At 26.1% G+C, this 26,118-nt stretch overlaps 1 protein-coding gene and 1 long non-coding RNA gene across 13 annotated transcripts in view; one reads left to right on the forward strand and one right to left on the reverse strand.

Annotated features, from left to right (window-relative positions):
- LOC117179162 (ankyrin-3-like) overlaps positions 1–26,118 on the reverse strand; it is a 645,468-nt gene that overhangs the window by 429,123 nt on the left and 190,227 nt on the right. For all 11 annotated transcript variants that reach the window (XR_004467875.1, XR_004467874.1, XR_004467873.1 and 8 more), the window contains exons 3-6: positions 9,772–9,873; positions 7,752–7,884; positions 2,705–2,868; positions 295–450 (exon numbers count right to left, since the gene is read on the reverse strand). Coding sequence is in view for 8 of the 11 variants with exons in the window: in XM_033370872.1 (XP_033226763.1) it covers positions 295–450; positions 2,705–2,868; positions 7,752–7,884; positions 9,772–9,873 (555 nt within the window). In the remaining 3 variants the exon portion in view is untranslated. The remainder of the gene's footprint in view (positions 1–294; positions 451–2,704; positions 2,869–7,751; positions 7,885–9,771; positions 9,874–26,118) is intronic.
- LOC117179163 overlaps positions 1–26,118 on the forward strand; it is a 171,185-nt gene that overhangs the window by 122,668 nt on the left and 22,399 nt on the right. The window lies entirely within an intron of this gene.

The raw sequence follows: 26,118 nt of genomic DNA on the forward strand, positions 1-26,118 counted from the left end.
TCTAGTCGGGAGTGGTGCTGACTGAAAACAGATGATTTGGAGCGATTCGCGCGCCATCTGTTGGTCATTCTAAGGACTTATTGAACTACCCTCGTATAATTGCGATCGAACTTAGGTAAGTTCGTTTGATCGTTCAATTATATATTTATTATTTAATGATTAATTTGGAACGGTTTGATTCGAAAATCGTTCAATATTTTATTGCACTGCAAACGCTTTGAATTCGAAATTATTAATTATTGATTTTTAATTATTTTTAAAAGGAAATTCTTTCGATAAAAATATTAATCGAACCTGTAAAAGCAGCGCAGCTGCTTTGCAGTCGTCCTTTTTTGCGGCAATATGTAGAGCTGGTAAACGAACTTTTCCACGAGTGTCATTCTCCAGAAGAACAGCTACAACTTTATCGTGTCCCTGTTGCATTGCCACTGCCAGTGGGGTAAAACCATCCTAAAAAATTACAATTATTAAGTAGATTTGTTTTTAAATTGATATAGGTAAGGGGTCGTCCAAAAAATAATAATTTCCAACAAAATACATCAATTTTCAACAAAATTGTTAAATTTTAAAGCCAAAAGGACGAATTATCTACAAAAGGATTGAATTTTAAATCAAAAAATATAATTTATAAACAAAAAAGTTAAACTTCGACCAAAAAGTTAAAGTTTCGAAAAAAGTATAAGTTTTAACCAGAAATTATGAAATGTCAACCAAAAACATTAATTTTTTTACCATAAGGTTAAAATTAATTAAAAATAGTTTAATTTTAATCAAAATAGTTAAATTTATACAAAAATATAAGTTTGTAGCAATAGAAGATTATTTTCCACCGCATAGTTTAATTTAATTCACATGAATTTTCAATTAGAAAAGATCAATTTTCAATTTAAAAAATACCAATTTTTAACTAAAAATGGAATAGTTAGATTGATAGTGAAAAAATTTATTTGCAATCAGAAAAAAAAATAATTTTCAATTTTAAAAAACTTACATTTTCAAAAATAATAAATGAAATTTCAACTAAAAATGAGTTTTTAACAAAGTTAAATCCTTCAACCGAGTAGCTGAATTTCTCATCAAAAGAGGGGTTTTTTCAACAAAATAGTTTCATTTTTAATAAAATGATAAAATTTTAAATCAAATACCAATATTTTCCATCTAAAGAGATGAATTCCGAACCAAAAATATAATTTGAAAACTTGGAAGCAGACGGCCAATAAAATTAAAACTCTAAAAGTTAAATATTTTTTCAATCTGAAGTAATAAGAAATAAACTACTCGAATTTTTAACTTTTAAAATTAAAGCTTGAAAGTTAACATTTTTTTTTAATTGATAAACTGACATTTGTTTTGACTGAAAATTTCTTAAATTAGAAGTAAAATAATTTTCATTGAAAATAGTATAAACATCCCTGAAAAGCCTTAAAATTTAATTTCAAAATCTAGAGGAATCTAGAAGTTGTTTTAAATTATTTAAAATTATTTTTGGAATCTTCTCAGAACTTCTAAATATCTTTTAAAATAAATTAAATTATTCCTACAATTTTTAAACAATCCTCCAAATTTAAAAAAGTTTCCTTAAAGTTTTCATGTATAAATAATAATTACACTTATAATTTGAAGAAAAAATTTCAGGTAATTTATAAGATATTTAGAAGTTTTGAAAAAATTCAAAATTAATTTAAAACTTGAAATGATTTCAAATAATTTAAACTTTTCGAGAATTATGAAAGGCTTCAACAGAATACAAATATTTTCTTAAGCTTCCTATGTAAAATAAAAATGATTTTACATTTTGAAAAAATATTTTAAAAGATATTAAACGAATTTTTCTTCAAATTTTTATAAAATCCTGAAAATTTAAAAAATGTCCTTAAAATCTCCCTGATTGTTTTTCGAAAATTTGGTAAATCTTTTCAAACCTTTTCAAATCTTCTCTTGAAATAATTTTTCACAGTGAAAAATTACTTTCAGTTTTCCTGCAAAGTTTAAGATGACGTTTTTATTCTTTTAAAGCCTTTTACAATTTCTAAAAACCTTATACATTTTTTGTTTAAAATCTGCAAAAATCTACATTTTGTTTAAATTATTTTAAATCATTTCATGTTTGAAATTAATTTTGAATCTGTTCAAAGCTTCTATGTATCTCTTAAAATTACTAAAATTTGTTCAACAAATAATAAGTGTTCAATTGTTGTTTATACATTAAAATTAAATAATTTCACATACGAATTAAACATTTTTTAAATACAACAATTAAAATTGTATCGTTCAAAGCTTAAAGCCTCTTCGAAATTTTAACGATTCCAGGCTTTCTATGTCAAACAATTCAGTTTCAAATTGTTTACTTTTGAATATTTTATTTTTAATTTACTCGTCTTAAATGAAGAGTCAAATATTACTCTATATTCAGTAATTATTCTTTTTCTTAACTAAAAAATAAAAAATTGAATGGGTTAAGTATTTACCATTTTCGACTGAAATAATATTTTTAATTTAATAAAAGCCTTTAATCACGACTATATTATTACGAAGTTATTTTTAAGTTAAAAATAGTTTATAAAGTTTAAATCAGACGTAAAGTAGTTTATGGACGATCCCTAAGTTTCAGTTTATCATGTAAAGTGTTGAAAGTTGGAATAAAAAGGAATCGTTATTGTTATCATTATCATTATCCTGAAAAGGAATCATAATTAAGACTCACCTCTGTGGCAAGACTTTGATTGGCACCCATGTTAAGCAGGAACTTAACGACCGAGTCGTGATTCTCCTGAGCAGCCATGTATAAGGGTGTAAATCCATTTTGAGACTGTACATTGACTGAAGCACCTTGTTCAACTAATAATCGTACCACTTCCTCTTGACCGGCTGAAATTTTCAAAAGAATTCAAAAATTCATATTTGTCATTGAATTAATTTATTATTACTATTATTTATTTCATTTAAAGTTTTGAAGTTTTTGAAACTTTTAAATTATTTTAATTATCAGGAGAGAGTAGTCCTAAGTCGGCACTGTGGGTTAAATCGGCACCCTCGCGTTTCTCAGAGATGACGCGCGTGTCGGTGTAAACATTTTGTCGTATGATAGGTTGGTAGACCTGTTGGTAGAAGATTTTGAACAATTTTGAACGATTTTGAACAAATTTTGAATAATTGTTAGTAGAACATTTTGAAAAGTTCAGTAGATTAAGTGTGTTAGTTTCTGTGTGCTTTCGCTCGATGAAGTCGATTTTTAATTAGTAATTGTTTTGCGTGCGTAATAGCATGAAATTTGTGAACATTCGTAGTGGTCCCGAGTCGGCCCCAAAAAGCTGGCCTTGAGTCGGCACATTTTTCTGCTTTTTTTGTTATTTGTGTGTTACTTTATTTTGTCGTGTTTCAATTCCATTGCACTCTATTCTTGTTTGTTTTTTTAGTTTGGTTGTGTTTTGAGTGCACGTTGCTTGTCTCTGGTCGGTGTGCTTTTATTTTTTTTTCTCATTGACTTTTCGCTCATAGGACGCAATTTCAAACGTATTGCGGACTTAGGAACATGAATTTAAGAAATAGAAAAAATCGACATCTTCACTTTGCGTTGCATTGCAACCCCAAAAATTACTACATACTGCTCCGAATAACATAGAATAAATAAAAGGTCGTGGTACATGAACATGTTTACCCTTTGTTTTCGACAAAAGCTCTTAATGTGCCGACTTAGGTCACCAATAATTAATCATTACCTGGGTGTCTACGCGGCGCACAGTGCGAAAAAAATTACTTTTTTGGTTCAAAATAACGTACAGCCCACCAATATTGACCGATTTAGACAAAAAAAATATTTGAAAAAAGCTGATAAGGTTTCTGAGACAATTGTCAAGTCTGATTTTAGAATTAGGTTTTAAATTGTTTTATAAATAAACAAATATGACGAAAAAAATGTCATTTTTTCCATTTAATGTTTCCAGTGCTCGTCAATAACCGGAAAATGATTAAAATTGCCTAGGTTGCATAGAGTATCATTAGTTAAAGATGTTCCAATATTAGACAATAAACAAAAAAAAGTTTTGTAAACAAATTATTTGTCGAAAAAATGTTTTCTATGATTGGAAAAAATATTATATAAAAAAATCTCCTAAGATTATAATTGTTTATATTATACACAAATTTAATGAACAAATGCAGTTAGCAGGCATTTTTCGACAGAAAAATTCGTTTATTTTCGATAGTTTTAGTAGAATTCATAATTTGTTGAATAATCTTATGATTTTTTCAAACCAGTTTAAGAAATAAATGCATTATTCGGGCATTTGTCGGCATAAAAATTCGGTTTTTTCAATACCAATATTTTCAGTTCGGAACTTTATTAGAATTTCAGCAATATTCATAATAAGTTGATAAATTTTATGACTTCTTTTTAAAAAATTTAATAAACAAATGCATTAATTATTCATTATTGACGCAGCTGTCGACGGAATAATGATTTTCTTTTCGATCTCAGATTTTTAATTGTGATCTTCATAATAAATTCAGCAACATTCATGATGATTGTGTAAATTTGATAATTTAAAAAAATATATATGACAAACAAATGCATTATTCGGGCATCTGTGGACGAAAAATTCGTTTTTTTCGATGTAAGTCTTTTTAAATGGGAACTTATTAATAATTGCCGCAACATTAATGCAACATTAATTTAATGGTTAGTGAAATTTGTTTAAAAAATCATAAAATTGATAAAAAAAAAAAGTTTTGCTGAAGTTATCATGAACTTCCTAATTAAAAAAGTTGACAGAAAAAAAAACTAATTTTTCCGTATACAAATTCCTGATTAATGCTTTTATTCATTAAATTTGTTTATAATATAAACAATTATAATCTTAAAAGAAATTAAAAAAAAAAAAATAATGTTAAATGCAATATAACTTTAAAAACGTATAATTATGGAAAATTGGAGAAAAAATTTGTTGAACAAATAATTTATTTACAGAAATTTTTTTTTATTGTCTAATATTGGAACATCTTTAACTAATGTTACTCTATGCAACTTAGGCGATCTCAACAATTATTCTGTAATTGACGAGCACCGGGAACGTCAAATAGAAAAATTGCCATTTTTTTCGTCATATTTGTTTATTTATAAACAAATTAAAAACCTTATTAAAAAAATTTGTTAGTTTGAACCAAAAAAAGTAATTTTTTCCCCACTGAGCGGTTTTTCAACAAAAAATAATTAGTTTTAAATTAATTTTTCAATTTCCAACAATACTGTTGAACTTGTAACCAAAAAGCGGAATTTTCAACCAAGAAAATTATTTTTCTATCGAAAAAATAGAATTTTCAACAAATTTGTTGAATTTTCAACTGAATTTATGAATTTTTAACTTAAATAAAGAATTTTCCAATAAAAAAATAATTTTTTGAGTAAAATGCCTGAAATTCCACACAAAAAAAGATACCAAAAATGGAATATTTACATTTTCAACTAGGGAAACTATTTTTCAAACTTAAAAAAATTAATTTTGTATGAAAAATCTAATAAACAATTAAATATTTTAATTGTAAATTAAAAAAACACTTGAGTTTAACAAAGAAATAAAATGTCAACGGAAGAGTTGTATTTTTCAACCGAGCTATAATCTACCGTAAAAAAATGAAGCAAATAGTTAAAATTTCAAGCTAAATGGAGGAATTTTCAACAAAGAAGATTATTTTTCTAATGAAAAAGACGAATTCTCAACAAAATGTATGAATTTCCAAAAATATAGTTAAATTTTCAACCAAAGTGATGATTTTGTAACTTAAATAAAGAATCTTCAAACAAAAACGTTATTTTTTTAAATAACATACCAAAGTTTCAAACAAAAAAGATACTGTTTCAACCAAAAACGGAATAGTTACATTTTAATTTTTTTTAAATTAAACTTTTGCGAAAAAAAAATTTAAAAAAAAACACGTCAATTTCCAACCAAGCAGGTGAATTTTCACTATAATGATGCATCCCCAAACAAAAAATCAATAAGAATAATTTTCTACAATAAAAAATAACAACTTTGCAACAAAATTGTTAAATTTCTAATTAAAGCAATGAAATGTCAACCAAAAAGATCACTGATCTACCAAAAAATATAAATTTTCAATGGAATATACGAAGTATCAATTAAAAAGGATAAATTTTCAACCAAAAATAGAATAGTTAAATTTTCAATTAAATAAACTATTTTTCAATGAAAGAAAATTAATTTTTAAGGAAGATTTTAATTTTAAATAAAAATAGAGTTGAGTTTAACCAAAATGCGAAATTTTCATCAAAGAAGATTATTTTTCTATCGAAAAAGACAAGTTTTCAACAAAGTAGTTGAATTTGTAACTGAAAAAGATACATTTTTTGCGAAATACTTAAATTTTCGAATAAAAAACATAAATATTCTACCAAACATGGAATAGTTAAATATTCACTTAAAAAGTGAATTTTCAACAAAATAGTAGAATTTTTAACCAAACTGATGAATTTCCAACTAAAATTAAGAAATAAATTAAATAGATTAATTTTTTGTAAGCAAAGAACAACGTATTGTCAAATACATAGTTAAATGTTAAACCAACCTGATTAATTTTCAACTAAAAAGAATGCAACTCCAGCCGAAAAATAAATTTGAAACAATGTAATTAAATTTTCTACCAAATAGTTGAATGTTCAAACCAAAAAAATTAATTTTACACATAGAAGATTATTTTTCTACCAAAAAAGACGAATTTTCAACCACAGGAAAAGTTAGTTTTTAACCAACTACTGAAATTTTTTTTCATTGTAGTCAAATTTTAACCCAAAAAGAGGAATATTCAGCAAAACAATTGCATTTGAAAAAAAAACTTTTGCACAAAATTTTGGAACATCTTTACAAAGTAGATAATAATGAAATACATGTTTACTTAGGACAATTAATTTTTTACCAGAATAAAAACAAATTTTAAACAAGATAATCCATTTTTCAAGCAAGGAGATGGATTTTTGACTGCAGTTAAGAATCTTTGAACTGAAATTGATAAATTTCTAATTAAGAAATCAATTTTCAAATAAAGATTCATTTTATACCAGAAAGACAAATTTTTAACAAAATAGTTGAATTTTCAAGCAAGAAGATTAATTTTCTACAAAAAAGGCGAATTGTAAAGAAACTACATAAATTTTCAGTTAAGTGTTGAATTTTTTAGAAGACAGTTGGATTAAAAAAAAATTATATTGCCAAAGAAAGATTACTTTACTACCAAAAAAGATGAATTTTTAATCCAGAAAGAGGAATTTATCCAAAACGCGGAATTTCCAACAAAAACAATTGATTTTTCCACCAAACACATGATTTTTCAAGCAAATAATTTAATTTTTAACTAAAAAATTCAATGGTCAATAAAATATTTGCATTTTTTTACAAGACACATAAAAAAATAACCCTTCTACCAAAAAAGATCAAATTTTTATCCAAAAGGACGAATTTCCTGACAAAAATTACGAAAAGAATTCTTTTGTAGAAGAGTAAAAAGGTTTATTTGGTTTTCGGGAATTGTTTTTCAAATTGAAGCTGAACAAACTAGATGCAAAAAATTTGCAATTTAATTTTTCAAATGTGAGACAACCCTCTAAAGAAATCTTCAAAAAAATTTGTTTTTGGAACTTCTTTATAAATTATTTAACAAAAAAAATATATATCTTTTCGAGCCAGTATATTATATTTATAGTTATATAAAATAAAAAAAAAAATAAACGAAATATTTACCAAGAGAAGCGATGTGTAATGCAGTATTTCCTTTTTTCGTGGCAGCATCTACGATGGCACCTCTAGATAATAATTCTTTTACAATTTCCATGTGGCCATCTTTCGCAGCCAAATGCAAAGCATTTAATCCATTCTGAAAAAGACAAAAATACAGTTTATTATCAAAAATAAATTCTAAATTAACTTGAAAATTGAAAAAAATGAACTAGAGAATATTTTCTTTTTTCTATTAATTTATAAAAAATTACAAAATTAGGATTTAATATCCCAGGAATTGTTTTTGACAATAATTCAAAGAAGCATTTAGTTTAAATTATGTATTTAATTTTAAAAACTTTTAAACAATTTTTGTATGGTAACAGGATCTCAAAACCTACTTAAAAAAAGGTTATCACAAAATAAACAATTGATAATTTGAGCAATGAAGATTTTATGTATTAGTAGGAGAGAGTTGTCCTAAGTCGGCACCCTCGAGTTTCTCAGAGCATGAGCTTAATATGCATTTTCGTGCAAAGGAAATTTCATTTTTTTTGCATTTTTGTGAAACAGCTACAGGTGTGTGAACATTTTCAAAAATTCAACCGATTACGTGCGTTGATTTCTGTTTTAGTTGTGCTTTCGCCTGATAAAGTCAATTTTTTCATTCCAAGTATATAGAAGAATTAAAAATGTTAAATACTCGAAAAAGAAAGTAAAGGTTGATAATACAACCAAGAAAGACAAATTTTCAACAAAATAGTGTAATTTTTACCAAGAAGATTAATTTTCTACCCAAAAAGATGAATTTTTAATAAAAGTAATATTTTTAATTCAAAACTGATATTTTGTAGTAAAAAAAGATCATGTAATTCTTTGAAAATGCGTCTTGTCGGGTGAAAATTAAAGAACTTGGTAGAAATACTTTGTAAGCAACTAATTTTCATTTTTGAAACAAAAAAGAAAAATATTCATGTATTTTTTAACCAAAACGACGGATTTCCAACAGAGTAATTAAATTTGCAATCAACGAAGATGACTTTTAAAAAAAAGTTTAATTTTCAAACGATTAATTACATTTTCAACCAAAAAAGATCAAATTGCTATCAAGAATATTGATTTTCTACCAAAAAAGATGAATAAAATTGAACATTTTTAGTTGAAATTTGATCTTCTTTAGTTCAAAATTTGTTTTATTGGTTGAAAAATCGTCTTTTTGATTAAAAAATAAACTATTCGATTGAAAGTTGAACTTATTTGTTAAACATTCATTTCTTGGGTTGAAGATTCAAAATATTGTTTGATAAATAGAAGATAAATTTTCTATACAAAAATATGAATAAAAATTAATATTTTAAATTAAAAAATTGATGTTTTTTACTTAAAAATTCTTTTATTTTTTTCGAAAATTCGTCTTTTTGGAAGAAAATTAATTTTCTTGGTTAAAAAATCACCTTTTCTTTTGAAAATTCAAGTATTTAGGTAAAAATTCATCGATTCTGGTTGAGGATATAACTTTCTGTTGAAATATTGTTCGTGTGTGAAATGACATGAAACGTGTGAACATTTGTAGTAGTCCTGAGTGGGCACCAAACAGGTAGTCCTAAGTCGGCACCTTTTTTTTGTTTCTTTTGTTGTTATTTGTATGTTATATTATTTTGTTGCGATTCCGGAGGGAGGGGGGGGGGGTTGCCGACTTAGGAGCACCATTTTAAAAAATAGAAAAAATTTACTTTTTCACTTTTCCCTGCATTGCGACCGCAAAAATCACTCCACATTGCTCTGAATGACATAGAATTATAGATAAAGAATCATGGCACCTGACAAAATTCATTGTAGTGTCATTAAACACTGTTTAACCTCTGCATTAGACAAAACCTCTTTACTGTGCCGACTTAGGACTACTCTCCACTCCCCTATATTTCGAATATGTTCTTTTTTAGGAATTTTACTTGTCGGGATTTTTCAGCCTTACAAATTGAAGATAAATTTTCTCGTGAAAGAAATTGTCTTTAAATTTTAATAAATAACAATATATACTCACAGCATTCGAAGCGTTAATATCCACTCCAGATTCTAAAAATTCTAAAACTTTCTCCAGCTCTCCCGCCCTTGCGGCTCTCAAAAATGCTGTGCTTGGATCACTCTGCAAACAGAAAAAAATAGATTTTTATTATTTTATAAAATCATTCATTTAAAAAGAAAAAAATCGAATAATAACCTTCAAAATAACTTCACAGAATTAATTTGATTTTTTTCTATTTCGAAAAAGTCCAAACACTATTTTCTATTCGTGATTTCAGTGACAAGTGACATTTTATAGTGTCTGACTGAAACGAATGAAAACATTAAATTAAATTTATTCATGAGTCTGAGCCAACTAGACACATGACAGAGACGTGCGCTTAAATGTTTTCCAGCTTGTTAGACGTCAACATACTGATGTTGCCTTTTACGACCTAGTTTGCGATATAAAAATTATGTCAGTCTAATAAAAAAATATTTATTTTTCGAAATATCTAACTGAATTACGAGTTTTAAAATTTGATTAATTGAATAATTCATACAAATACAATTGCATTTTCAGGTAGTTGAATTTTTAACCAAAGAGATGAATCATAAAAAAAAATATATTTGTCCACAAACTTTCAAGCAAGTACAAACAGACAAAATTAATTCTCAAATAAAAATGTAACATTTGATATTACAAACAAAAATATCTTAATTTTCAATTTTAAAAAAAAAGCAATTAAAAACCCCCAAGAAAGTAAGAATTTTTAACAAAATAGTTAAATTTCTAAGTAAAGAGATAAACCTTCAATAAAAAATATGATTTCGTAACAAACTAATTTAATTTTCAATCAAGTACAAACGAAAAAATTGAATTCTCAAATAAAAATGTAAGAGTTGATATTACAAACAAAAAATATTTCAATTTTCAAAAAAAAAATTGAATTCAACAAAAAAGATGAATTTTCGATCAAATAGTTTAATCCTCAACCAAAAAAGATTATTTTTCAACCAAACAGTTGCATTTGTAGCCCAAAAATTAGATTTTTACCAAAAAGATTAACTTTCTACAAGACCAAAAATGAATTTGTTTAAAATACATTAATTTCCAACTGAAAATGGAATAGTTAAATTTTCAATTAAAAAAATTAATATTTAACAAACTATTAAAATTTTCAAGCGTAGGGATGAATCTTCAAAAAAAATTTTTTTTAAAGAAAGTTGTTTAACTTTTAAGGAAGTGAATAATTAAATATTTAACGAAAAAGATGAATAATTCTCAAATTAAAATGTAACAGTTGATATAAAACACAAAAAATACTTTAATTTTTAATTAAGAACAGTTGAATTGAACAAAAAGTCGAATTTTCTACAAAATAAGTAAATCTTTAACCAAAAAAGAATAATTTTGCAACCAAAAAAAAATAAATTTGAACCTAAAAGATTAATTTTCTATAAAAAAGAGGTCAATTTTCATAAGAATGGTATTTTGAATTAAAAATGTATCTTTTTAAGTGAAAAAATGACTTGTTTGAAAAGCGTATTTTTGGTTGAAAATGAAGTTACTTAGTTAAAAGTTGAAGTACTTTGGAAATATTTTTTTTTTTCCTAAAAATTAATATAGTTCACTATTTTTTATTGATCAGTATATATTTGAACCAAAGAAATAAATCTTCAAAAAAATGCATTATCAATATAGTATTTCAAGTTTCAACCAAGTATGTAGAAGAATTAACAAAAATTTTAAATACTCGAAATAGAAAGTAAAGGTTGAGAATACAACCAAAAACGACAAATTTTCAACAAAATAGTGTAATTTTTACCAAGAAGATTTATTTTCTACCCAAAAAGATGAATTTTTAATAAAAGTAATATTTTTAATTCAAAATTGATATTTTTTAGTAAAAAAAGATCATAAAACTGTTGAAAATGCGTCTTTTCGGGTGAAAATTAAAGTACTTGGTAGAAATACTTTGTTAGCAACTAATTTTCATTTTCGAAACAAAAAAGAAAAATATTCATGAATTTTTTAATTAAAACGACGGATTTCCAACTCAGTAATTAAATTTGCAATCAACGAAGATGACTTTTAAAAAAAGTTTAATTTTCAAACGATTAATTACATTTTCAACCAAACAGTTGCATTTTCAACCAAAAAAGATCAAATTGCTATCAAGAATCTTGATTTTCTACCAAAAAAGATGAATAAAATTGAATATTTTTAGTTGAAATTTGATCTTCTTTAGTTCAAAATTTGTTTTATTGGTTGAAAAATCGTCTTTTTGATTAAAAAATAAACTATTCGGTTGAAAGTTGAACTTATTTGTTAAACATTCATTTCTTGGGTTGAAGATTCAGAATATTGTTTGATAAATAGAAGATAAATTTTCTATAAAAAAATATGAATAAAAATTTATATTTTAAATTAAAAAATTGATCTTTTTTACCTAAAAATTCTTTTATTTTATCGAAAATCCGTCTTTTTGAAAGAAAATTAATCTTCTTGGTTAAAAAATACCTTTTCGTTTGAAAATTCAACTATTTAGGTAAAAGTTGAAATTTCTACCAAGAAGGTTAAATTTCTACCAATAAAGATGAACTGTTCTACAAAATTGATATTTTTAACTGCCATTTTTTTATAGAATATTGATCTTATTTTTAAAAAGTAGTAGCAAAAAAATAATTTTAAATAAGGATTGTTAAATGAACAATTTTAACCAGAAATATTTTATTCCTGAAATTCACTTTAAATTCTCTTCCAAAATTGGTTAAATTTATCAATGGAAACATTTTCCTCGATTTTACAAATAATTTTTAATAATACTCATTTTTTAATTCTTAAAAAAGATCATGCGCAGTTTTACCGAATTTTACTAATGCACCACGTGTTCCATTTGTCACCGAAATTCTTGTACGAGGTCTCTGGGTTTCACTCTCTCGTCTCGTGTGATCAGTAATAGAGTGAAGTAGTTTCTATTCCCACTTTTATAGCCTTTTGGGGGCATAAATAAACGTGAGAAATGTCAAGCATTTCCAAGTTTGTACTAAAGACCGAAAATAGAATTTTATTTGTATTTTAAAGTCAAATTAGAGACAGGCATGAGAGGCCTGAAAAATAGGTAAAATTATAGGCAATATTTATGCAAATAGGCAATTATGCAACGATTTTAGTTTTTTTCCATTCCGGACTAAATTTTTCAGAAAATAGTGAGAGTCGATTTTTTATTTCTTTGTTTATTTGATTTTTATTTTAATACAAACAGAGAAAAAAATGTCGATTTTTTAAATTTCATTTGCTATCTTCTAGAAACAATTTTTCTCATACTTCTCGTCCCTTGAAATTAATGCACAGGGGTATAAGAAAGATACAATAATTGTTAACTTGCATGGTTAATTGTTATAAATAAATTATATAAGCAAATGCACATTTTAGGCGCTTTTAAACGAAAAGAAATCGCTTTTTTCTCTGACCTTGCTGAAATTATATTGTCAATGAAGTTTTCTAAAAAATTGGCAACCTATCAATATTTGTTTATTTAATTTAAAAAAATAATAATAAATGCACATTTTGGGCAATTTCAAGCAAAAAGAAACCGTTTTTCGTCTTTTCTTGCTAATATTATATTGCCAATAACGTTTTATGAAAAATTGATTGCCACCCATCAATATTTGTTTATTTCATAAAAAATGTATATGAATAAATATACATTTCGTGTCTTTTTAAGCAAAAAGAAATTATTTCTCTTCTCATCTTGCTGAAATTATATTAGCAATCGTGTTTTCTGAAAAAAATTGTGCAACCTATCAATATTTGTTTATTTAATAAACCAATTATATGAATACATGCACATTTAGGGCGATTTTAAGCAAAAAGAAACCGTTTTTCTTCTTTCCTGGCTAAAATGATATTGCAAATAACGTTTTCTGAAACATTGCTTGCCACCCATCAATATTTGCTTATTTCATAAAAAATGTATGTAAACAAATGTACATTTCGTGTGTTTTTAAGGGAAAAGGAATGATTTTTTCTTCTGACCTTGCTGAAATTATATTGCCAATGATGTTTACTGAAAAATTTCTCCATGAATAAATATTTGCTTTTTAATAAACAAATCATTTCAATAAATTCACATGTAAGTCGTTTTTAAGTTAAAATATATCGCTTTTTCTTCTGATCTTGTTAAAGTTATATAGCCAATGATGTTTTATAGAAAAATGTTGTCAATCATAGCTAATCGTTTATTTTATAAACAAATGTACAAATATTGATAGGTAGCAAAAATTTTTCCAAAAAAAATTATTAGAGATAAAATTTTAGCAAGGTCAGAAGAAAGAATGGTTTTTTTCGCCTTAAACCGCCCCAAATGTGAATTTGTTTATATAATTTGTTAATAATATAAACAAATATTGCTAGCTTGCAATTTTTTTCAGAAAACATAACTGTAAATATAATTTCAGCATAGTCAAAGGAAAAAGTGATTTCTTTTCGATTAAAAACGCCCAAAATGTGAATTTGTTTGTATAATTTGTTTATAAAATAAACAGATAATAATATGTTGCAAAATTATTTTAAGAAAACATAATTGAAAATATAATTTCAGCAAGGTCAGAAGAAAGAACGATTTCTATTCGTTTAAAAACGCCCCAAACATGCATTTTTTTATATAATTTGTTTATAAAATAAACAAATATTGATGAGTGGCAAAAATTTCTAAAGAAAACATTATTGGCAATATAATTTCAACAAGGTAGAAAGAAAAAAAGGTTTCTTTTCGTCTAAAAACGGCTATAATGTGCATTTGTTTATATAATTTGTTCAAACAATAAACAAATAAAATCTGATCTTAAATTTTAATGTCCACGTATCATTTTAAAGATGAAAGCAAACAATTTCAGAGTAGAAATATACTTTAAAGACGAATAACCCGAATGTATTTATTAATACAATTTGTTTATAATAATTAACTATGCAAGATCAATTTTTTTATCTTTCTTATACCACTGTGCATTACATCTAAGGGACGAGAAGGATTAGAAAAAATTTTTCAAGAAGATAAAAAATGAAATTTAAAAAATAGACATTTTTTCTCTGTTTGCATTAAAATAAAAATTAAATAAACCAAAAAAATAAAAAATCTACCCACCATTTTCTGAAAAGTGTTTTCCTGAATTTTTCAACAAACAAATCTAAAATCGGTGTATAATTGCGTTCTAAATGTCCTTTTTAAACTCGTTTTCCGATTTCACCCCACTAAGCAGCTCTATGACACAGGTACCTGATCAATTTCTCTAGCAATCAGCCCAGGCGAAGAGCTTCACAAAGTCACGATCTCTAAAAAATGACACAAAATACGCAAATTTACTGATAATCCAATAGTTAGATCCATACTATTTACCCTAATCAGATCCTCTAAGTAAAGCTCTCCACGAGGGCTCATTAGTATCCAAGATCGTTCGAGGTAAAACGAAACATTTTACTTAATACAATTATCCGAAAAATTAATACTAGTGGAAGGCGAGGGGGAAAAAACTCAAATAATTCACTGTACAGCTCAGTTATTCGTATCCCGAGTAATCCAATGTAATTTGGAGTAATCCACTTGTAATGCGCGGTAATCCACTTTTATTCCAGATAATTTTGAGCAATTCAGGAAAACCAAGTGATACACTTCTAATCCAGATTAATCCACCTGTAATCCAGCGAATTCGAAGTAATTTAGGTAATCCAGGTAATTAACTTCTAATCCGGTACATGTAGTAATCCATTTGTACTTTTAATGCAGTTAATTCGGAGTAATTCCGATAATCAAAGTAATCCACTTGTAATACAGTTTAATCTGCATACACTCTATTGTAATCCACTTTTCATCCAGGGAATTCCGATTAATTCAGGTAATCCAAGTAAACTACTTGTAATACAGTCAATTCGGAAAATGTAGGTAATCCAAGTAATTAACTTGTAATCCAAAATAATAAGAGTAATCCACTTGTAATTCAGATACTTTCGAGTAATTTAGGTAATTCAATTAATCCATTTATAATCCAGTTGAATATATACACTCAATTGCAATCCATTTTTAATATAGATAATTCGGAGTAATTTAGGTGATCCAAGAAATTAACTTGTTATCCAGTACAATTCGCAATAACTCATTTATAATCCGCCTTAATGTACTTGTAATTCGGTTAATGCAAGTAATCCACTTGTAACACAGTTCTAACTCAAAGTAATCCACCTGTAATCCAAGCAATTCGGATCAACTCAGACAATCCGACCAATACGCTTGTACTCCACTGTAATCCACGTCTAATTTAGAGTAATTGACATATACCCATAGTAATCCACCTGTAATCCAGACATTTCAGAGTAATTCAAGTAATCCTATTAGTCCCTTTAAAATAAAGTTTAGTCTAGATACACTAAATTGTAATCCACTTTTAATGCAGGCAATTCGAAGTAATGTAGGAAATTCAAGTAATTAACTTATGACCCAGTACAATTCGCAGTAATCCATTTGTAATCCGTCATAATCCACTTGTAATTCGGTTAATGCAAGTAATCCACTTTTAATACAGTACTTACTCAAAAAAATCCACTTGTAATCCAAAAAATTCAGATCAATTCAGAAAATCCAGCGTTATCCACTTGTATTATAGTTATCCCTCGGAGTAATCCACATGGAATCCAAATAATTTGGACTAATTCAGGTAATCCAAGTAATCCATTTTTAATCGAATTTAGTCCACGTTTAATACAAAATAATCCAATTGTAATCCAGTTAATTCGAAGTAACTTAAATAATCTAAGTGATTAAATTATAATCTCGAGTAATCCAGAACATTCGGAGTAATTTATATACGTAGACCAAAAAAATTTTAACTGATTTGATAAAAATTTGTTGTTCTGTTGTAGTAAATTAATTTTTAAATTAAAGTTTATTTATTCAATGTTTGCTTCAAATTTATTGATCTTTTATAGTTTCAAATTCATTTGTTTTGTAGGAAATGTCTTTTTTGCTAAAAAAATTAATCCTCTTCGTCAAAAATTCATGATTTTGGTTCACAATTCAATTACTTGGTAAAAAACTAATCTATTATTTTTAGTTGAAATTATTTGTTTTTTCAGTTGAAAATTTAACAAATTTTTCAAAAATTCAGTTTTCTGGTAAAAAATTTTAGATTTTGGTTAAAAATTAATTTTTTCATTTTAAGATGAAAATTAATTTTTCTTCTTAGTTGAAAATTCAACGTATCGATTGAAATTTTATTTAGACAAGTACATTTTCAACAAAAAAATTAAATATTCAACCAAAGAAATACATTTTTAAACAAAAATAGAAAAGTTAAATTTCCATTCAAAAATTAATTTTCAACCAAATAAAATAAATATTCACAGAAATTAAATTTTCAACCTAGCAGATAAATTTTTATGCAAGAAGAATTAATTGCTATAAAAAAGAATAAAATTTTCAACAAAAAAGCAGTAATTTCATTTCCAGTTAAATTAATTTTTAAATAAAATTATTTTGAACCAAATAGTTGAATCTTCCACCTAAAACATTAATTTTCTATAAAAAAAAACCCAAATTTTTAACAAAAAAACAAAATTTCTCAACTAAAAAAGATCAATTAAAAAAAATGGTCCAATTTTCAGTTTAAAAAACAAAAGAAATGCATTTTTAACCAAAAAGATGATTTTTTAGTTAATGAAATTACTTTTCTAACGGAAGGACAAATTTTCAACAACAAAAAAGTTGAATTTTAAACTGAAACAGGTTAATTTTAAACTTAACATAGAATTATTCAGATTTAAGAACAAAAAAAAATAATTTTTAAACAAACAGAATAAATTTAGAATGAATTAGTTAAATTATAAACCAAAAAGGATGAATTATTCTCAATAATAATTGGAATAGTTGATAGTTTAAAAAATGAAGATATTAATTTTAAACCAAAAAAGTTGAATTCAACAAACCAAAAAACGATTTTTTAACAAAATAGTTGAATCCTCCGTTAAAACAGATTAATTTATAAACAAGACAAATGCGACTTATATCAAAATAGATGAATTTTCAACCCAAAAAGACAAATTTTCGACAAAATCGTTGAAATTTCAACAACAAAAAATGACTAACGAAATTTTTGAGCCCTAAAAAAAATTTTAATTTTAACTTTAGTTTATCGAAAATTTTGTGACTGTCAGGGTTTTCTGAGGAATTGGAATTTTGGGTTTCTAATCACTTTCGATGATACCTTGATTGTTCTTTTTTACATTTTTCACGAAAATTATCTCTCAGGATTGACTCATTAATAAAGTTCAAAAATCAATGTTGGAAAAGTTTTTCTCCGTGGTGCCATCTGTTGTTGTTTGAAGGTACTACAAAAAGTTTCGAAGGGTTTTGAAGGTCGGTGTGGCTCCGGTCAGCCTGTAGGTATCGAATAGTGCGGACGTTTTTTTCGGGGTACATTACACCCCGTGTGACCATGGTGCGACGAAATTGGCAAAAAGGGTAAATTAAAACTCATTTTTTGTTTTGTTTATAAAAGTGTATTTTCAAATGTAAATAACAATGTATGTGCATCTATATTGAACTGCCGACAAAAAAGGTGTCGTACGTCTTGTCTTAGATCTATGTGCGATGAGCATCGCATGCCAATTTGCACTGACTGTGGTCTCGGAGACGATTAAAAAATATTTGTATGCTGTAAAATAAGATTTTTTTACTTTTTTTTTATAACTATGAAATTCAACTATTTTCTTGGAAATTCCTGTTTTGTTATTATTGAAAATAGATATATTTAATATAAAATTGACGTTTATAGTTGAAATGTCATATTATTGGTTTAAAATTAAACTACTAGGTTCGAAGTTGAACCATTTTGTTACAAATTAATTTTGCATTAAATAAATAAGTTTTTGAAAAAGAAACTCAATAATTCAAGTTTTTATGCATTTTTTAACGAAGCAAGTCAAAATTTTCCATTTTTTTGTCCTCACGTTTTTTCAACATGAAGAATTTTAAATTAACAATAAAATACTATCGGATTACAAAAAATACACCTTAAACTCAAGTATCGCGCAAGGGTCAAGTCGATACACATCAAAAAGAGGGGAAATGGAAACAGTTTTTCTACGACAGGGTCTAATGGACCCCTTGAGATCGTCCCGTTATTTTTCGTAGGTGTGACCACAAAGGGTTAAAATTTTCTAAGTAACAGACTTCCAACTGATTTCTAAGACTTCAATAAAGTTAAATGAACATTAGTATCCTTGATTTCTGCATTTGAAATACGTTTTTAATCTGGTTTATGTGATTGGAGACTTTTATCTTCTTTTTTATCTCTGCTAGATTAAAACATGCCAATCATTTATAATAGCCGGTTAATGAACAAAAGTAAAAACGAATTTCGAATCAAGTGGAAGCAACTAAGAATACGTATATCGAACTGTTTTGTTACGCGGAAGATGCTGCAATTAACTTTTTAGCACATGTTTCTCGTCAGTGAGTTGATAAATGTTACATAATTCCTACACACGCATCCGAATGTATGTGGACTTAAGAATTTACCACGCATTGAACTTACTCCTTGAACCACTTATTACCGTTGCATACCGTCTGCAACGCTCATTGCGCGCATTGTCGTTGCGGTTGAACGGTGCAATGAGTATATCTTTCAATTGTACGTATTTACTAATAGACGAGCCTTCTCACTAATCTACAACATACAGATACTAATTTCTCAGATTTGAAATAAACTGCAACCAAGGAGCGAGCATTTTTTGCAGATTATCTAGAGAAGAAACTGTTATCGGCAAATGTAGAAAATAAACCTCGATGAAGTTTGCAGCGTTAAAAAAAAACGAAATTACAACAACAAAATTTTGCGCAAGACCAAAAATTTGAAAATTTTCAATGGATTTATTTGATAAAAGTTTTACCACCTTAGAACCTCCTGAAAACATCTCAATTCAATCCCTAAGAATCGAGAAAAAAAAAATTACATAAAATAAATCCAGGAGTTACCCATGCCTCTATCTCATCCGGAACGCACCCTATTACAACCCCTAAAAATAAAACAATGATAATAAATGATCCAAATTCCACACCTAAAATTGTGTGCTTCAGAATGGTTCAATTTGGTGTCTAAAGATTTAAAAAAAATAAGCTTCATCCCCTTACCTCTTACACAGCACCCTCATGATCAACTTCATAGATAATAAAAAATCGAAAAAAATTCCAAAACATCCCCTAGTTTCCAGACCTAAGATTTGATGTTTGAGAATTGTTCCAATTGTTAGAATGTTTCTGAAGCAGGAAAGTTTATGTCTGGAAGTTAGGGGATTTTTTGAATTTTAAAAAATTTTTTATTATCTTGGGGGTTGGAATTGAGGGTGTTCCGGAAGAGATAGGGGCATGATACTTTTTGTAGTATCTTCGGACATCAAAAGGAACCATTCTGAAGCATCAAATTTTAGGTCTAGAGGTTAAGGAATTTTTTGGATCTTATTTGGATTTTTTATTATCTTAGGGGTTGGAAATAAGTGTGTTCCGAAAGATATAAGGGGACAAAACTTTTTTTTATCTTTGGGCACCAAATAGAATCATTCTAAGGCATACAATTTTAGGTCTGGAGGTTGGATCATTTATTATGATTTATTTTTATTTTTAAGGGTTAAAATAGGGTGTGTTCCGGAAGACATTAGGGTGCGGTACTTTCTGGATTAAATTTTGGAACTAAATGATCTTACAATCAATCCTAACATTTTAGGTCTAAAGGTTATGTAATTTATGATGATTTTCTCGGTTCTTAGGGTTTGAATTGGGGTGTGTTTCGGAGGTGAAAGGGGGCTGAAACTTTTGCAGGTACTTTCGGACATCAAATAGATTCATTTAAAACTTTCAAATTTTAGTTCTGGCGCAACAAATTTTTGTTATAAATTCGTTTTTTTTTAACGTTGCTATCTTCAGTGAGATGAAATTAGGAATCTGTAAATTTTTTATTACTGAAATAACAGTTTTTAAAGTTTTTAGTTCATTTCCAGATGATGAATGTTTTGGTAGAAAATCTTTTTTTTTAATCCTTCTTTTTTAGTTCAAAATTCACCTTTTTGGTTCAGAATTATTGACTTTTGTTAAAAATTCGTTGGTTTGTTTTTTTGAATAAATTAAACCCTTTGTTTAAAAATTCAAGTTTTTAGTTGAGAACACTTGAATTTCATTACACATTCGTCTTTTATGGTACTAAATAACTTTTTTCGTCAAAAATTCTTCTTTTTTAGTTGAAAATTCAAGCTTTTGGTTCAGAATTCTTTATTTTTGTTAAAAATTCATCCTTTATAGTTAAAAATTTAACTTTTTGGTTTAAAACTCTTGAATATTATTACACATTCCTCTTTCTTAGCAATAAATAACTCTTTTTGTTTAAAAATTCTTCTTTTTTAGTTGAAAATTCACCTTTCTGGTTTGGAATTATAGACTTTTGTTAAAAATTGTTTGTGTTTTTTTGAGTAAATTATTCCCTTTGTTCAAAAATTGACCTTTTTTTGTTAAAAATTCAACTTTTTGGTTGAGAACTCTTGAATTTTATTACACATTCGTCTTTTTCAGTATTAAATTTTATTACACATTCGTCTTTTTTAGTAGTAAGTAACTCTTTTTGTTTAAAAATTCTTCTGTTTTAGTTTGAAAATTCAATTTTTTGGTTCAGAACTTTTTAATTTTGTTTAAAATTCATCTTTTTTCGTTGAAAATTCAACTTTTTGACTTATAACTCTTAAATATTATTACACATTCGACTTTTTTGGTAGTAAATAATTCTTTTTGTTTGAAGATTCTTCTTTTTTAGTTAAATATTCAACTTTTTGGTTCAGAATTCTTGAATTTTGTTGAAAATTCGTTTTTTTTTCTAAAATTAATCCTTTGGTTTAAAAATTCATTTTTTTCGTTAAAAAATCTAACCTTTTGGTTGAGAATCTTGGAATTTTTTTAAAAATTCGTGTTTTTTGGTAGTAAATTAATCCTTTTGTTTGAAAATTCAACAATTCTGTTGAGAATTCTTGAATTTCGTTAAGAAATTGTTTTTTTCGGTAGAAAATTAATATTTTTATTTAAAAATTGATCTTTTTATTTAAAAATGAAATACTAGGTTTTAAAGTTGAGATACTTTCTTAAAAATTAAAAAAATGGTTTCATTTCTAAAATATTAACTGTTTGGTTTAGAATTCTTAAATTTTATTGAAAATTATTCTTTGTTGGAAGCAAATTAATCTTTTGTTTAAGAATTCTTGAATTTTATTAAAAATTCGCTTTTTTCGGTAGAAAATTGATCTTTTTATTCAAAAATCTATCCAAATGGTTAAAAATTTAACAACTAGATTTGAAAGTTGAACTACTTCCCTAAAAAGGAATTTTTTGGTTGAAGTCCAACTATTTGAAGGAACCTGTATTATCATTAGAAATAGTTGCCATCAATCAGTGTAGATATCATTTCAAAATCCGTGAAAATATAAGTATTCAAATAACAGAAAATAATTAACGTCAATTCAGACTAAATGTAAAATAAATTTATTAAAATTTTAAAATTCAATTTTTTATATAAAAAATATACTCTTCGCTCAAAGTAGATTCTATTTAAGAAAAAGTTTAATTTAAAGATATCAACTATTTGATTGAAAATCGATATATTTTACTATTTTCACCAAATATTTTATTTTCCAACCAAAGAGATGAATATTTGACAAACAAAAAACAACAAAAAACACAACTTTTCAACAAAATTGTTGAATCTTCAACCAAAACAGATTAACGTTTAAACAAACAGTTGCGTTTTTAAACAAAAAGACTATTATAAAAAGATTGATTTTCTACCAAAACAGATAAATAGACAAAAAATTCCAAGGAAACTGTATTATCATCAGAGAATAACAGAATTTCTAAATGTCTTTACAGACTAGATGGAGCTATAAATTAAAACATTTTTTCATTACATTTTTTCTGAAAAAAGATCTTCCCCATTCACTACGCTGGGAATCGAACCACAGAACTTCCGATTGCCTGTCAGGTGCTTCCCCAATAGAAAAAATTGATGTTTTCAGTTAAAAACTAAAATATTTTTGGAAAATTCATCCTTTTTTGTACAATATTAATTTTATTGGATGAAACTGGAACCAACTTGTTAAAAATTAATTTCTGTGATTTAAGATTCATCTTCTTAATTCAAGATTGAACTATTTTTTTTAATTCTTTTTTTGTTGTTGAAAATTAATATATTTAATTAAAAAAACTTTTCTTGAAAATTCAACTATTTTTATGGAAAATTAAACTACTAGGTTGAAAGTTGAATTAATATGTTAAAAATATTTTTTTTATCTATTTTGTTAAAATAGTAAACTATATGAATTTTCAACAAAATAATTGAGCTTTCAACGGAAAAAGATAATTTTTCAACTAAAATTTTGAATCTAAAACCGCAAAAAATAATTGATGAAAAATTAATTTAATTTTTAAATAAGTAGTTCAATTTTCTATAAAAAGTTCTGAATTCTGAACGAAACATGCGATAACATATTTGCAACAAAATTTTTTTAAATTTTTTATCAAAGCCAGTAGAATTCAATCAAAAGGAAAAACGATATTTCAAGGAAAAAATTAAAAAAGACCAATTCTATCAATTTCTTGGAAGAAATTTCAACACCTTGATTCATTTTTTTATTAAAATTTTATAATATTAGTTGAATACTCATTTTTTTCTTTGGTTCAAAATTAATTTTTTGAACTGCAAATTTAACTGTTTGATTTACAATTCAACTGATGAATTTACATTAACTTTTTTGCTGTTAATTATTCATATTCTTGGGTTGAAATTCAACTATTTTCTTGGAAATTCCTGTTTTGTTATTATTGAAAATTGATATATTTAATATGAAATTGACGTTTATAGTTGAAATGTCATATTATTGTTTTAAAATTAAACTACTAGGTTCGAAGTTGAACCATTTTGTTACAGATTAATTTTGTTGCTTGAAGATTACTATTTCGTTAAAATACTAAGAGATATGAAATTTCAAGAAAATAGTTGAACTTTCAACTAAAAAAGATAAATTTTCAACTGAAATTTGAAATCTACAACAGCAAAAATTAATTTTTAACAAGTTAATTCCATTTTTAAACAAGTAGTTCAATTTCAAATAAAAAATTAGGAATCCTCAACGAAACATACAATAGTATATTTTTATTTTAAATCGAAACCCGCTGAATTTAACCAAAACATTAAAAAAAAGTTGAAACTTTAACCAAAAATCATTAACTTTTAACCAAATAACTGAATTATCAAGAAAAAATATGAATTTTCAATCAGGAAGATTAATTTTCTACCAAAAAGACGAATTTTCACCAAAATACTTTAATTTTCAACTATATGACTAATTTAAAATTAAAAATGTCAATTCTAGACACCTTTTTGGGTAGAAAATTAATTTGCTTGGTCGAAATTTCAACAACTTGGTTGACATTTTGAACTACTTCCTTAAAAGTTCTTTTTGTTTATTCAAGATTTATAATATTAGTTGAAAATTCTCTTTTTCTGGTTTCAAATTTAATTTTTTTAAATGAAAATTAAACTATTTTGTTTAAAATTCAACTGATGGGTTTAAATGAACATTTTTGTTGATCATTCATATGCCTCGGTTGAAAATTTAACTGTTTAATAGCAAATTCGTCTTTTTGGTTTGGAAAGTCAAATAATTGGTACAAAATTAAACTGTTTTATACCAAAATATGTTTTTTAAAATTGAAAATTAATTCTCCTCAATCAAATTTGGATTAACATTACATCCAGTGTTCAAATTTTTTAGTAGAAAATTTATTCAATTTGTTAAAAATTCGTCTTTTAATACAAAATTAATCTTCATGATAGAAAATTCAACTATTTGGTCAGCCTGAACATCTAGAGTGTCAGGCTTGCCATACTTGAGCTTTAAATATTGCTTCAAAAAAGAAACTTGAACGCTGTTCCAAATTTGGTTAAATTTAACAATGCTGCTATTTTTTCTTAATATTATAAACCATCTTAAAGATAATTTAATTTCGAGCTTGACTGTATACCAATCATAACAGTTTGATAACGCTAGATTTCGATCAATATTCCAATCGTTGTTGCAATCATATGAATAAAATACAGCTGGTACGCCGATTATTTGTATCCTCTTTTTGAACTCACAAATATTTGCAGAACTCAAGAAATGCAGGGGCGTCGAGTGTAAAACATTGTAAAAAGGTGCTTGAAAAATATTTGCACTTGAATATACAGAAAAGAACATCAATGAGTGAAATGAAGTTCATTCATGCTTTCTCAATCGGAAAAGAGAAGGCGTACATCGTGTTATGTGACAGTACACATGAGCATTAAATAATCGATTAATGAATCATCGCCCTCGTAATCTGCTTGCGCATATTTTATATCTTATCTCCTGCCAGCATTCGTCCAGAAGCTTAACAACTTCCTCTGTTGCAAGTTCAATTAATTGAAAGTTATTTATAGAGATGAATATTATGAAAATAATTTCATCTTTTTTATATAAGCATTCTAACAATCCAAAAGTACACGGAAAAAATAAATATTTAAAAGCAGATATTAAAAATGTTTATTATTTGGAAATATTAAAGATAATATGCATCAATTCAGATATTTTAATTGAGAATCTTAAACAGGATGCTTGCAACAATGCAACTAAAAAATTACCGATCAGTTCCCGGTTTAAAACGATTTTGGGCGATCATCGAAAAAAAAATCAAGCCCTTAAAACGGAAATTTTCACAATTTGAAACAATAAAGAATGAACTGAACTTGAAAGTTTACAAATTTTAAAACGCCCTTTTCCAATTCAGAAAATAATTAAAACCAAAATTTTTTCATTCAAGCTCAATACAAATTTTATAAGTAGAGAATGCCCCCCTTCCAATTCGAAAAATATTTTAAAGTCAAAATTTCCTTCTTTCGAACTTAATAAAAATGTTAAAAATAAAAAATGGCCCTATTTCAATTCGATAAAAGTTAAAAATAAAAATTTCCTTTCTTTAAACTCAATTTTTTTTAATCCGCTTTTAAAATTGAGAATTTATCCACCTTTAACCTATTTGAAATGTGTAAAACGAACTTTCTCCTCCAACTCAGGAAAAAAAACGAATTTGTGCAACTTCAACTCATTTAAAATATTACCAAAAATGTTCTCTCCAAATTAATTTTTTTAATGGTTCTCCTTTCGAGCTCAATAAAGATTGTATATACATTCAAAATTTTGAAACTAAATTTTGTCTTTTAATTCAAAAAAAAATGTTTAAAAAAAATGCCCTTTGCAACTCGGAAAATGATTTAAACTAAA

This window comes from Belonocnema kinseyi, chromosome 8, assembly GCF_010883055.1.
Source record: "Belonocnema kinseyi isolate 2016_QV_RU_SX_M_011 chromosome 8, B_treatae_v1, whole genome shotgun sequence".
In the NCBI taxonomy this organism is placed as follows: domain Eukaryota; kingdom Metazoa; phylum Arthropoda; class Insecta; order Hymenoptera; family Cynipidae; genus Belonocnema; species Belonocnema kinseyi.